Source organism: Pelodiscus sinensis, chromosome 9 (genome assembly GCF_049634645.1).
Source record: "Pelodiscus sinensis isolate JC-2024 chromosome 9, ASM4963464v1, whole genome shotgun sequence".
NCBI classification, from domain to species: Eukaryota; Metazoa; Chordata; order Testudines; family Trionychidae; genus Pelodiscus; species Pelodiscus sinensis.
This window is the reverse complement of record NC_134719.1, coordinates 60068767-60081248: the sequence shown is the minus strand read 5'-3', so window position 1 is coordinate 60081248 and position 12482 is coordinate 60068767. Positions and strand designations below refer to the sequence as shown.

Below are 12482 nucleotides of genomic sequence, written 5' to 3'. Positions count from 1 at the left end.
GGCTGGTGAGCATTGCACATATTTAGAAATTCCCTGCAGTACTGATATTGAAAACATTAGACTTAGCAGTAGTTAAGCTCTGAAAATTCTTGGTTCATTAATCAGTATATCTCTCACAGACCAGATGAATAACAGCACATCTGAGGAACACCAAGTTAAAACCAGTTATTGCTGTCAGAGAAAACTTGGTAACAGTTATGTAACAGTTGGCAGAAGCTACAAGTTCCAAGAGATTCAAAATATTCTGGATCATTCTTGTTTGGTGACTATGAATATTTGATATTCCATTGATTATTTAAAATAAGCACTTAAGAGTAAACCCCCTTAGTTTAGGTTCCAAAACATATAGCTTTATATTGCTCTGGAATGATTGACTCAGCTGTTCAGATTATAGGAACTGTTCTAAAATGTGTATAGCAAAGACCTTGAATAACAAAATGTGTCAGTAGTAGTAAAGACTACTTTACAAAACACACAATGTAGACTTTCCAATGGCATTCTGCTTTCTTGGTTGCACTCCATAGAATATTTATAAGGGGGAGCCAGAGGAGGATTAGAAACAGTAATCATTTATCTTTTAAAGGCTATGAACCGGTTCTCAAGAATGTCCAAGGCTTTTGTTTTATGCCATACTTGTTGTTTTTCCCAAAAAACTTTTTTTTGCCACTTTTACATTTTCCTTCAGTTTTTTCTCTAGTATCTCTTAACCCGCAGGTGATTCCTGAGGATTGGTAATACAAAGTTACTTCATATATTTTCCATTGTTCCAGAGTTTTATCTGTTTATGTATTTATCCATCTTGAAAAATGCATATGGAGAGATTAAAAGTGCAAACTGTTTAAACTGTTGATATATTTTAATTCTGCTTTTTTCAGTACTAATAACTAAATTTTAAGTTTAACCATTTTGGTTTTTCAGATATAAAAACCACGAGTGGTTTTTTCCATTTAGCAATAAAACAGTGATAAACTAGGATTCACAAGATTATTTATGAAACATTTCAAGGGCTTTGCACTTTCAGTAATAAACTTCCATTCTCTTAAATTTTAGTCCTGTCGTTTTTGTAATGCATTGAGCACACCAGTAGCCAAATTTATATACAGCTATCCTTTATTATATATACATAGTTAAAGCTTTTAAAGGAAAGAAAAAGGTGAGTATTTGGCTGCAAGAATTTGAACAGCTTGATTATCAAGTTACAGGTTTAATGTTGTTTTGAACCCATATATTCTAATATTAGTCTTGTTTGTACAACTTGAATAATTTAATAGAAAAAATGCAACTAGTAGTCTTAGAAATTCTCCAAATAAAACATCTGTTGGATTGATGTGTACTAGTAGCTGTTTGAGTAATTAACTATGCTGGTCTGTTTTCTTTTGAAGTGGTTTTACTTGGATATTCATTTTCTAGCTCTTAGTAGTGCTAACTATCAGTTCACTCTGTGAAATTGGGTGAAATCCTGGCTCTTTTAAAGTCAGTGGGAGCTTTGCCATTGACTTAAATAGAGCCTCAGTGTTACCCATTATGTGCAAGATACATTGATTACGTACACTAAATAATTTATTTTATGCTATCAGCAAATTTTCTATAACAATGTATATGTACTAAGTCAATAAGCTAATCTAAACTAAAATTTACAGATGTAGTAGAATAAAAAATTGATTAGAAAGTGTTTCAGAACAACTCAAACAAATGAATTGGTTAATGTCATGATTTTCCTCAGTTACTCTGGTCTAGAGTGGTAGAAGTTTTTAATGGTTATCAGATGCTATAGAAATGAGTTTGAGTTGTCAAATAACTCTTAGGATGGTATTATATACATAAATGTGTCAATCTCATGCAGAATTGTATATATGTACCACATCCACATGCAATTTGTTTGCAAATAATTCACGTATGGATTAGCAATTAAGCTTAAATAAAAAACTTACCAAAACAGATTTTGTTGCTGCTTTTTGCTTCTACAAGAGATTGAAAATCCAGAAGACAACTTGTTTTTTTTCTTCTTGTTACCAATGTTATTGTTACTCTGTAGTTCTAGTGAAAACTTTTTTGTCTTGCCCCATTAGATCCAAACTGTTTTAAGGAATTAGTCGTCTTCCTGCTGATTTAATAGAATAAAAAAAACTAACTAAATCACTTTAAGAACCATAACTGAAGTTCCAGTATATTCTATTCCAGAAAAAGGGATAGTAATATGTTTGAAGCTGCTGTATCTTATTGTCTGTCACATGCAGAAATGCTAACCAGCTACAGCTGACCCAAATTCCATATACAGTACGCTTGGATGGTTTTGTTTCTCTTAAACACACACTAGACTTAGATGTTCAGCCCACCTCTGACGTCACTACGAACTCACTGAAGAGCAAACAAAACTCCTTAGGATTTCCTATCGTAGCCTTTTACCAAAAGGGCAGGGGGAGGCTAAAGAGTGATGCACGAGAAAAGATTATTTGCAGGTTAGAGGGAGAACACTCTATGGAAACAGACTGTGCAAGAGTTCAGCAGGCAATTACAAAACTAACATTTTATTGCACAGCCGAAACATGCCTTTCAAGTTGTTACAGTACTGGGCTTCATTTAGAAGAAAGATTCTTTCAGACTGATGAATTCAATTTGTGTTCCCACGAATAAAAGAAGCAGACTGACTGGGTACAACAGGAAGAATGAACCATTTGTAGTCTAGAAGAATGCTGAACAGAACGTCACATTCAATTCTTGAAGCTCACTTAATAGGAAACAGTTTTAGCTGTTATACTCACAAAGAATCTAATACATGTGGAAAATGTTAAAGCTATGTTTGGTGTCGGGTAGGTATTGGAATATTTGATGCCATCTGATTGGTATTAAAAGAAGCAGAAGCCACATGGATTATATACTTTTAAGAAGCAAAGGTTACCATGTTCAGCTTTTAATTCTGTCTCTTGGCAGTTTGTGTATAGAGTAGAGACATTTTGGAGTGTTTTGTATAGCTGTCAGTTTCTTCAGAAATTACACATTACATTTTGTGTTGTGTTTTTCTTTTAAAATTGTTTTAGATTTGATAAATAGGTCCAAGGATATACTATGTTGCAGAGTTCTCTAGAAAGGTTCTCTTAATTGTGCCAAAGATTAAAAAATGCTGTCACTTAACTTTAGGCAAGAAATAATTGTCCAGATATACTCTGTTCACTAATTTAGACTCCTAACCAATCCTGCCCTTTATACCATATGAATCTCTGCTCTATGACCCAGGAAACATTATTTGCTCTTTTTTTTTTTTTTTTTTTTTTTTTTCCTATTTTGCATTATAGACGGCTCAGGGCAAGGACTTTCATTTACTGTCTTTGGACACTGCCTACCACGATGGGGCCCAACATGGTTAAAGCATTTAAGTTCCGCCACAATATAATTGTTAAATTAATTACGTCACAAAATGTTATTTATCGGTGTAATTAATTAATATTCCAATATTAGCTGAACAAAAAATCTTGAATAAAAAATGAGATGAAAATAAAATTAAACTCAATATTAGATGCTGTTAAATAACTTCTTGTTACCTTTCAGCCAGAAGGATTATAACTTGCTTATATGTGCATACAGATTGATTGTATATTAATATTAGAGCAATGGGCAGAGACCTATTCAGCATGAGGAGCTCTAGTGTGTTAGGTGTTGTAGAAACACAATCACTGTGCCCAAAGAAGCGGGTTTTTTTATATATTTTTTTTTAATCTGTAAAGCCAAAAGTTTTTATTATTCTTACCTAATTATGCAGGTATCAGAAAAAAGAAGAATCTAACTAATTTTAGAAGCCCTCTAAGTATTACCTAAAATAGCATTTTTTGTGCAACGTATTGAATTTAAGAGTGATTATATTGAGACCTTCGAGTGATACAAGTGCTTTATGTCATTAGAAAACTGAGATCTTCCCCGTTCCCAGGGTAATCTGTAAAGTTCATCTCACTCTGTACAACCATGCAGACTGTACCTTGAACAATGAAAGGAACTATTTCTGTAACAGAAGTTTTACATGGTAGCAGAATCAAATTACGCCGAAGTTTGGTGTTGGCATAGTCACAGTAAAGAAGGATTAGTGAGCAGTGTGTAAGCAAAGCAATACAATTTTCTTGAACCTCTTCACTCCAGGAAATATCCATATTGTATGTGCATGTGCACTTCCATCCCTACAGTGAAATGTGCAGACCATAAAAAACTATTACCATGTGCTAAAACAGCAGTAGATGTAGAAATAGTAAATAGAAGACACACAGTTCAAACAAAGACGAGATTTGTACAGCCAGTGTGGTGGTAGAGCAGCCGAAACAAAAGCATTTACTGCTAAAGAATCCAAAATGAGGAAATTTGAGAGAACTGAAAGAAATAAAGACTTTCCTTTCTCCCATAGTTTTGCACAGTTTTCCTTACTGATTTTAGTGGAAAAATATTAGGAATAGTTATGATACATAGCAACCTGCTCTTAAATCAATAAAAATAATGGCAAAATTTCAGGGGGATAAAACCCATACATAACTGTCATTTCTTTACCATAGACAGATGTTTGATATTGCATCTATCCCTGCTACAGAAAAAGCTTTTCAGCACTTTTGAAATCTTGTATTAAAAAATAAGCTATTAGTGAAATGAATTTAAAACTTATGTTGGTAGATTGGGACATTTATGTATATATTTAGAGTGAAATTCACCCATCCTCCCATAAAGCATGAGGCTTTGCATTGATAACTCAGCCAAGCTTCGAGGAGTCCTGTGGCACCTTATAGACTAACTGAAGTGTAGGAGCATAAGCTTTCGTGGGCAAAGACCCACTTCGTCAGATGCATGCATCTGACGAAGTGGGTCTTTGCCCACGAAAGCTTATGCTCCTACACTTCAGTTAGTCTATAAGGTGCCACAGGACTCCTCGTCGCTTTTGCAGATTCAGACTAACACGGCTACCCCTCTGATACTTGTCAGCCAAGCTTGTGATGGAAATGAAATTCAGTAGTGTTTTTTCACTCCTTATGGTGCATTCTTCACCTGCTTTATTTGTGGATGGAGGGCCCCTCTTCCAACATGCAAGGGTTGGATTAAAAGGCAGGTGATGCAAGAGTCATGTTGGTGAAAGGGAGTAATGTTGCATTTGTTGCATCAATACAGTGTTATGGCTGTAACAAGGCTTTTGGAAGTAGAAAGGAGAGGAATATTTGGACATGATGTAATCACCTCCCCTCGCCCCCTCCATTCTTCCCACACACTGCTGTTAAATCCTCCTTGCTTTAACTCCAAAGTTGTGAACCTTTGGGGGACAGAATAATTAAGTTACTAGTGGTGAAGAAAGAAGATGGAAGAAGCTTCATAGATGAAACTTGGAATTAAAGCACAAAGTACTCATAATCATTAATGATCCTTAGGAGCTTTTGCAAAGTGAGTGAGGTAGGGCTTCTGGAACAATTTAAGTAATGGAGGTACTGAAAGCTGTTGAAGCAAACTGTAAATCCTGTATCTAATGGAAATCATTTGAAGTCAGGGATGTGACAGACCCCGCCCCCCATAGATCCTAGTTCCAGCACCTGTGTGGAGAGGGTTGTAATTCAAGTGTCCTAATCAGATTTCAATTTGAGCATATATTATGCGTAGCAAATACTTTACTTGTTGCTGCAATTTTGAGAAGTTTTTCTTCTTTTGAATTTGTTTAGTTGTCATAGAAAGGGAGATTCTTCCTTTGGTCTGTTTCAGCATAGCTAAGCTGGAGGAATTAAATATTCATAGAATAAAAGATAATTATCTAGTCTAATAGTAGTATATAACAGGCATAGAACTTCTCCAGATAATTTTTAATTTGATAATATTTTTTAGAAAAACATTCCATCTTTAAGTGATAATTGCTCATGAGTGAGAATTCATCATAACCACTGATAGTGTCATAGTGGTAGTTGCCCTCTCCTGTTCAAAGCTTATACCTTATTATATTTTAACACAATGAAAATGTTTAACAGAATTAATATTTTTGAACATTCTGTGTTGAATATCATTACATACATGTCAAGTGAATGATGATTAATTGTTGGATGAAACAAGCTTAGAAATGAGATCTTGCATAGATGCACATAGTTTGATGCCGACTTTGAAGATTCTGAAATGTTAATATTTTTCCACTGTCAGAGGCCTCATCTATGCTGGCCTGTTTTGTCACCAAAAACCACCTTTTGATGGCACAACAGTGAGACACTGCAATGCAACCATTGCTGGGGAAAAACACCTAGGTTTGACAACAAAAACTTCCGTCCTGGAAAGAGACTTCTGCCAGTAACCCATAATGCCTGCCGTGATGGCTGTGTTCAGCTTTTTGTGATTTTTTTTTTTGCTGCCCGCTGACATGCACCTCTCCCCTTTCAAAGCTCCAGGAAGTATCTATGGCCACATCTATATTTACTGCACTCAAGATGGATCTTCTGGCATTTCATTTAATGGGTCTAGTAATGACCCACTAAATCGAATGCTAAAGGTTCCCCCAGTGGACGCTGATTCACAAAGAGTAAGGGAAGTTGACGGCAGCTGTGGAAATGTTCCCAAGCTCTGCTTAAAGCACATCAACTCCAGCTGTGTTTATGTAGCTGGAGTTGCATACCTTAAGCCGACCATCTAGGTCTAGTATAGACCTGGCCTGAGAGCTGAATGAGCTGCTCTGTTTGGGGAACAAAGGAAGAGCAAATCATTGGTATGCTCCTGTTCTGCCCTGCTGGGAACACAGCAGCAGGCAAACTGCAGCTGCAGGGGGAGACGTGGAGAGATTGTTGTGCTGTTTTGACATCCTCCAGCACAGTGCTACAAAAAAATTCCAAGAAGCGCAGGCATCAGCTCTGCCTTCCCATAACACTGCACTTTTGTGGGATGCTTACCTACATTACTATCCCCTTTTCAACAGATAGAGCAAAGCAATGTGTCCATGAAATGTCCACAATGGGAGGCAGAAAAACTGATTTGACCTGTTTTCACTTTTGGCAACTTTTGCGTGTTGGCAGCACTTTTGTTGCCAAACCTTCCGAGTGTAGACATAGCCAAAGAATAAAAGTCAGTGTGTGCCTGGCCCTAGTATATAAGGAAAGCTTCTAGTCTTCCACTGTTCCTGGCCTCTGTGGAGAGAATGAAAGTCCTTACATTCAAAAAGCACAACGCCAGTATTACTTCTTAAGCTGTTCTTTATAAACAGAGCTGAGAAAGGGGAGAGGCAAAACTACTGGACATGTGATGAAGAGGAGTATATACTGAATCCTCTAAAGGGGTAGCACATTACCCCCAAGGAGCTCAAAGCAATATTATTTGTGCCTCCTTGAGATATAAACCAGCACAGAGCTCTTGCAAGCTCAGGGCTTTTTCTCCATTGTGCCCAAAGCAAGATAAAAATGAAATACCCCTTAAGTGTGAGAAGTTATGTTCAAATTAAATTGCTTTCAAAAAATATTGAAACATTAAATAAAAGAAATTCTCACTCTAATCTTATTCATTCAGGTATTTATCTCTCGGACCTGACGTATATTGACTCCGCATACCCATCTACAGGGAGCATTCTGGAAAGCGAGCAGAGATCAAATTTAATGAACAACATACTTAGAATAATCTCAGATTTTCAGCAGTCCTGTGAATATGGTAATCTAGCTCATTTATTTCCTTTGCAACATTACTGAGGGCAACTGATTAAGTAAATATGTTAGTCTTCTATTGTACTTTTATTTATTAAGTCTTAACATAAGAATATAACCCATTAATGTACCATTCACATATACAGGCAGTCCCCGGGTTACATGGATCCGACTTGCATCGGATCCCTACTTACAAACGGGGTGAGGCAACCCCGCACTAGCTGCTTCCCCCCAGCAGACCAGGGAGATGCGAAGCTAGCGCCCCCCCCCTCCCCCCAGCAGACCAGGGAGACACGGAGCAGCTTTTCCCAGCAGACACCTCAGCTTGAGAATAAAGGACTGAGGGAAGTGAGGTGTGGGAGAATAAAACTGAGCTCTGGAGAAATGTTTGGCTAGAGTTTCCCCTACAATATGTACCAGTTCCGACTTACATACAAATTCAACTTAAGAACAAACCTACAGTCCCTATCTTGTACGTAACCCGGGGACTGCCCGTAAACCATAAGCACTAGTAAAATGAAATTCTGGAATTGGGCAATCCTCTCCTGTCAGCAGAGAGAGGCAGAATGAGAACTATTCTCTACTTACATCTTCTGTATTTTCAAAATAACTAAATACATTAGTTAAGTTCTCACATAATATATGAATATTTTCTTTCTCACACTTTCAGACATCATTAGTAATAAAAGTAGCAGATATACTTTCTGCACGAGAAACATTAAAATATATGCTGTTTATACTGGTCTTTGTTTTTAGACATTTCAGTAGTTAACAGCAAAGAAAAGTTTGAATGTATTTGTTAACAAACGTGGTCTCCCTAACAGACCAGTTTCTCCTCTGTTTGAAGCCTTCAGTGAAGTGGTATGGCTGGATTTATGACAGTGTAGTCATTTTCTTGGCAACTAAAGATCACTTGTAGGATCAACATAATAAGAAATGGGCTGTGAGTGGGACAGCTGTTACTCCAATAACATCTTCAAAATTCCAGACTTGGTACTTTAACTTCCTCCTGGACCAATGAGCCCCTCTGGCTAACTCCGTATCATAGGGAATATGCTCTGAAGAGGTTCACATCTGGCCTTCCTTGTGTGCAGAGGTGACTTGCCCTGCACACAAGCATAGTTATGGTTGAGGGGAACAAAAAACTGCAAAAGAGTGGTGACGGATTGTATTTTATGGCCCCACCTAAGGTCAGCAAGAGAAATGTCTGTTTGTATACAGGTGTTTTCAAGAAAGTACTTTTATCTAACAATTAATGACATTGTGATAACTGATATATTGTGTCTTCCCCAGATATTCCTCTGTTGCCTCATGTTCAAAAATACTTGAACTCAGTTCAATACATAGAAGAGCTACAAAAGTTTGTTGAAGATGACAATTACAAGTAAGTATGAAATTTTACAACTGACACTCTAAGGCTTCTTTCCTTTTTTAAAAAAGTGAGTTTTACGTTACAAACCTTGCATACAATAATGAGCAGGCAAGATAGCTTACTTTCACTTAGGTAAATAAATCCACACTCTTAATTCCGTAAGTCTATTTTTTTTATGTAAGGTAAATGAGAAGAAACTGCAGTTAGAAAATAAGCAACAGTAGTTGTGATTTAAATTTTTGCTTTAACCATGTTATTTTCTGTTATTGTGTGAGGGATGGATATTAAGAAAATTAAACATTACAGTTGGTTTAAAAAAAATCAAGGATAGTATCTTTGCTCTCCCATAAAACTGCAAAATATTTTCAAAGGTAGAAAGCGAACTGAACAAAATTGAAATGGTTTTTTGTTACTCTATTTTAGTAATTGTAGGTGTTCTAACAATAGAAAATTAAAATTGTAGAGTGGAATTAAAATTGTGTTGTGTATAAAGATACACAAAGTAACGAATGGTAAAGAGAAGGTAAATTTGACATTCCTATCTACACTTTCTCACGTAAAAAGTAAGGGGTATATAATAGACTGGAAAGCAATATATTTACATTTGATAAAAGAAAATTGTAATACAACACTTAATGTATAGCTCATTTGCCATAAGATATAATTGATTCTGATACTTTAGCAGAGTTCCAAAATGAACTACATGTATCTGAGTAACAAGAACATCCATAGGTTTATGAGAGTTTAAAAATTACAAGGTATATAAATTGTCATGCTTCAGGGCGTAAGCCAATCAGCTAGAAAGAAAATTCCACATAAGGAAGCTATTTTCTAATTGTGTTTTAGAGATTCTTATACTTTCTTGTGAACCATCTGGCATTGACCACAATCAGAGATTAGATGTAGTGAATTGATCCAAAGTAGCAATTCTTACATTCATTTTATGGACTAGGGAAGTCAGTGGAGCTGAGTAATGTGGTTTAACCAAATGAGGAACATACACCTTTTGTGTATTGAGAAAATTGTGGAGATGATGATCTTAAATCTCTCGAAGGTAAAAGAAGATGGCCATAGTTTGAGGCAACCACCTGAAACTTAAATCTTGTAACACTAGCTTTCTCTTCAAAGCATTACTACCCCTTTCTCTGACAGGCGAGGAATCAGAATGGTAACTATATATACAGTTAAAATAGTTTAAGTAACTTTTCTTCAAGACTTATTTTTAAATAACTATTTCCTTTGTCATGAAGCTGTATTGAACTGGTAATTTTAAAAGTTTAACAATATTGTACAAATTTATTCCGATGGCTAACAAATCTTTTGCTTTCTGTTTTCTAAAAAGTTCTTCCTAAATTCAAGTTAATTTAAAAATTAATTCACCAAAATGTTTAGCAAGCACCAGACCTAATCTGAAAAAAGCAGTTTGCAGCTTTCTTATGGTATTGAAGATAGCATGGGAAAAATAAAGAGCTGGAATTATTAACTTAATCAACATGATTATATATTGTACCAAAAAATCTACGGAAGGATATTTCATTTGTTTTTTAAAATAGTAGAGCACATTTCACTGGTAATGTTTACCATTTCACATAACACATGAACAAGAGGTCATCCAGTAAAATTAATAGGTAGCAGTTTAAAGCAAAAAAGTAGAAATACTTTTCCCGGAATGCACAGTTGACCTGTGGGACTTATTGGCAAGGGATGTTGTGAGTACCAAAAGTATATTAGATTAAAAAAGAATTAAATAAGTTTATGCACGATAGGTCCATCAGTGGCTGTTAATCAAGATGGTCAGGGATGCAACTCCATGCTTTGGGTGTGTCTACACCTCTGACTTGCTACACCTTGAGATTGAAAGAGGGAATGGATTACTTGATAAATTCAGTTGCTGTCTCTTGTTCACTCCCTCCGAAGCATCTGGCACTGGCCACTGTCAGGGTACTGGGTTAGATGAATAATTGAACTGACCCAGCGTGGTCATTCTTATGTCTTTATAGGTTAAAACTTTTATCATGGTTTCCGAAAAAATTAAAACAGAAATCAACAAATGACTTTGTCTACTGTAACTCTTGCACATGCGCTTTTATTGTATTTTCAGATATAGAAAGCAGCACAATAAATATAAACGTGTGTTAAGTAAAAGAAAATATGTGAATTGGTTGTTGTCCCTTTTTGGTTGTGAGTGATATTCATATCTGAAATGCCTAGTACATGTATAGCCTTTCTTACACTTATGGTAGCAAACTTATTTCAGCATAAGACAAAAAGTTAGCTTTCAAAGCCTTACATTAAAATACTTCAGGTTCCTGATCAATTAATACTTCAACTTCTATTCTTTTTTTAATGTAGGCTTTCATTAAAGATAGAGCCAGGAACCAGCACCCCACGTTCTGCTGCGTCCAGAGAAGATTTAGTAGGTAAATGCTTATTAATTATCAAATGCTTATAAATTTGAAATCCATTCTCCACTGCTTTTGAGATGCTGGTAGAAAAAATATTTTCCTAAAAATAAAGTGAGAGAGAAGATTTACAAACTATATTGGTCATAAAATTCTACATTTTATTCTGTATGTAGACTCTGATTGTCATAGGAAACTGAATCAGTTCCTTGGTTTAAATATTACATTTAAGTTCAAATTTAAATATTCCTTGTCTGTTTTGTCACACTAAATAGCTTCATATTTGCTGTTTTCCTTTTAAATTTATTTTCTTTCTTAGAGCAGTGACCTGTCAAAGTGTATATCTTGTTTGAGCTGCAGCATCCAAAATGTACTTTTAAAAAAATTTTATGGTAGGATTTTCAATCCAATAATTTTCAAAAGAACTTATGTTCCAAATTCAGCTGAATGCTTTTGAAAATCCTACTCTTAGACTAAAAGTACAATTATTTCTTTAAAGTAAAAAATTTAATATGTTAAGGAGCAGCTTCTAATATATAATAAAAGAAATGCCATTAAAGAAGATATCTTGTTAATTAGCAAAAGATTCAAGTTATATAAAGAACTGGTGTAACCACTTATTTTTACAGCAAAATGATTATTAAAATTTAGTTCCAGGGTATGCAGTAACACAAAATGTATAGAATTAGGGCTGGAAGGGACTCTGAGGAAATCATCTAATTCAGCCTTCTGCTTTGAAACAGTATGGTTTCAGTGCTTTGACAGGTGTTTAAAAATCTCCCATGACAGGGATTTCACAAACTCCTTTGGTAGCCTGTTCCAGAGCTTAGCTGTTTTTATACAGGAGAAGCTCAGTAGTTACAAACACTTCTGGAATGGAGGTATTTTGTAACTAAACAAAATCTTATGATTTACAACCGAACGTTGACCTAATGCAGGTTTGAAACTTGACAATGCAGAAGAAAAATGCTGCTTTTCCTGAATTTTTAGCACAGTATTGCACCACATTTGGTCTTTGCTGCTGCCTGACTGTATACTTCAGGTTCCAAATTAGATGTGCAATTGACTAGTCTGTTCATAACTCAAGGT

The 12482-nt window shown here is 35.6% G+C and overlaps 2 protein-coding genes across 8 annotated transcripts in view; one reads left to right on the top strand and one right to left on the bottom strand.

The window, feature by feature from the left end:
* The window catches only part of ANGPTL1 (angiopoietin like 1), a 38519-nt gene extending 36108 nt beyond the window's left edge, over positions 1 to 2411 (bottom strand). Inside the window, exon 1 of the mRNA XM_006126957.3 lies at positions 1932 to 2411. The gene's annotated coding sequence lies outside the window, so the exon portion shown is untranslated. The remainder of the gene's footprint in view (positions 1 to 1931) is intronic.
* RALGPS2 (Ral GEF with PH domain and SH3 binding motif 2) overlaps positions 1 to 12482 on the top strand; it is a 212941-nt gene that overhangs the window by 131540 nt on the left and 68919 nt on the right. For all 7 annotated transcript variants that reach the window (XM_075936864.1, XM_075936867.1, XM_075936866.1 and 4 more), the window contains 3 exons: positions 7489 to 7626; positions 8913 to 9003; positions 11344 to 11411. In XM_075936864.1, coding sequence (XP_075792979.1) covers positions 7489 to 7626; positions 8913 to 9003; positions 11344 to 11411 — 297 coding nt within the window. The remainder of the gene's footprint in view (positions 1 to 7488; positions 7627 to 8912; positions 9004 to 11343; positions 11412 to 12482) is intronic.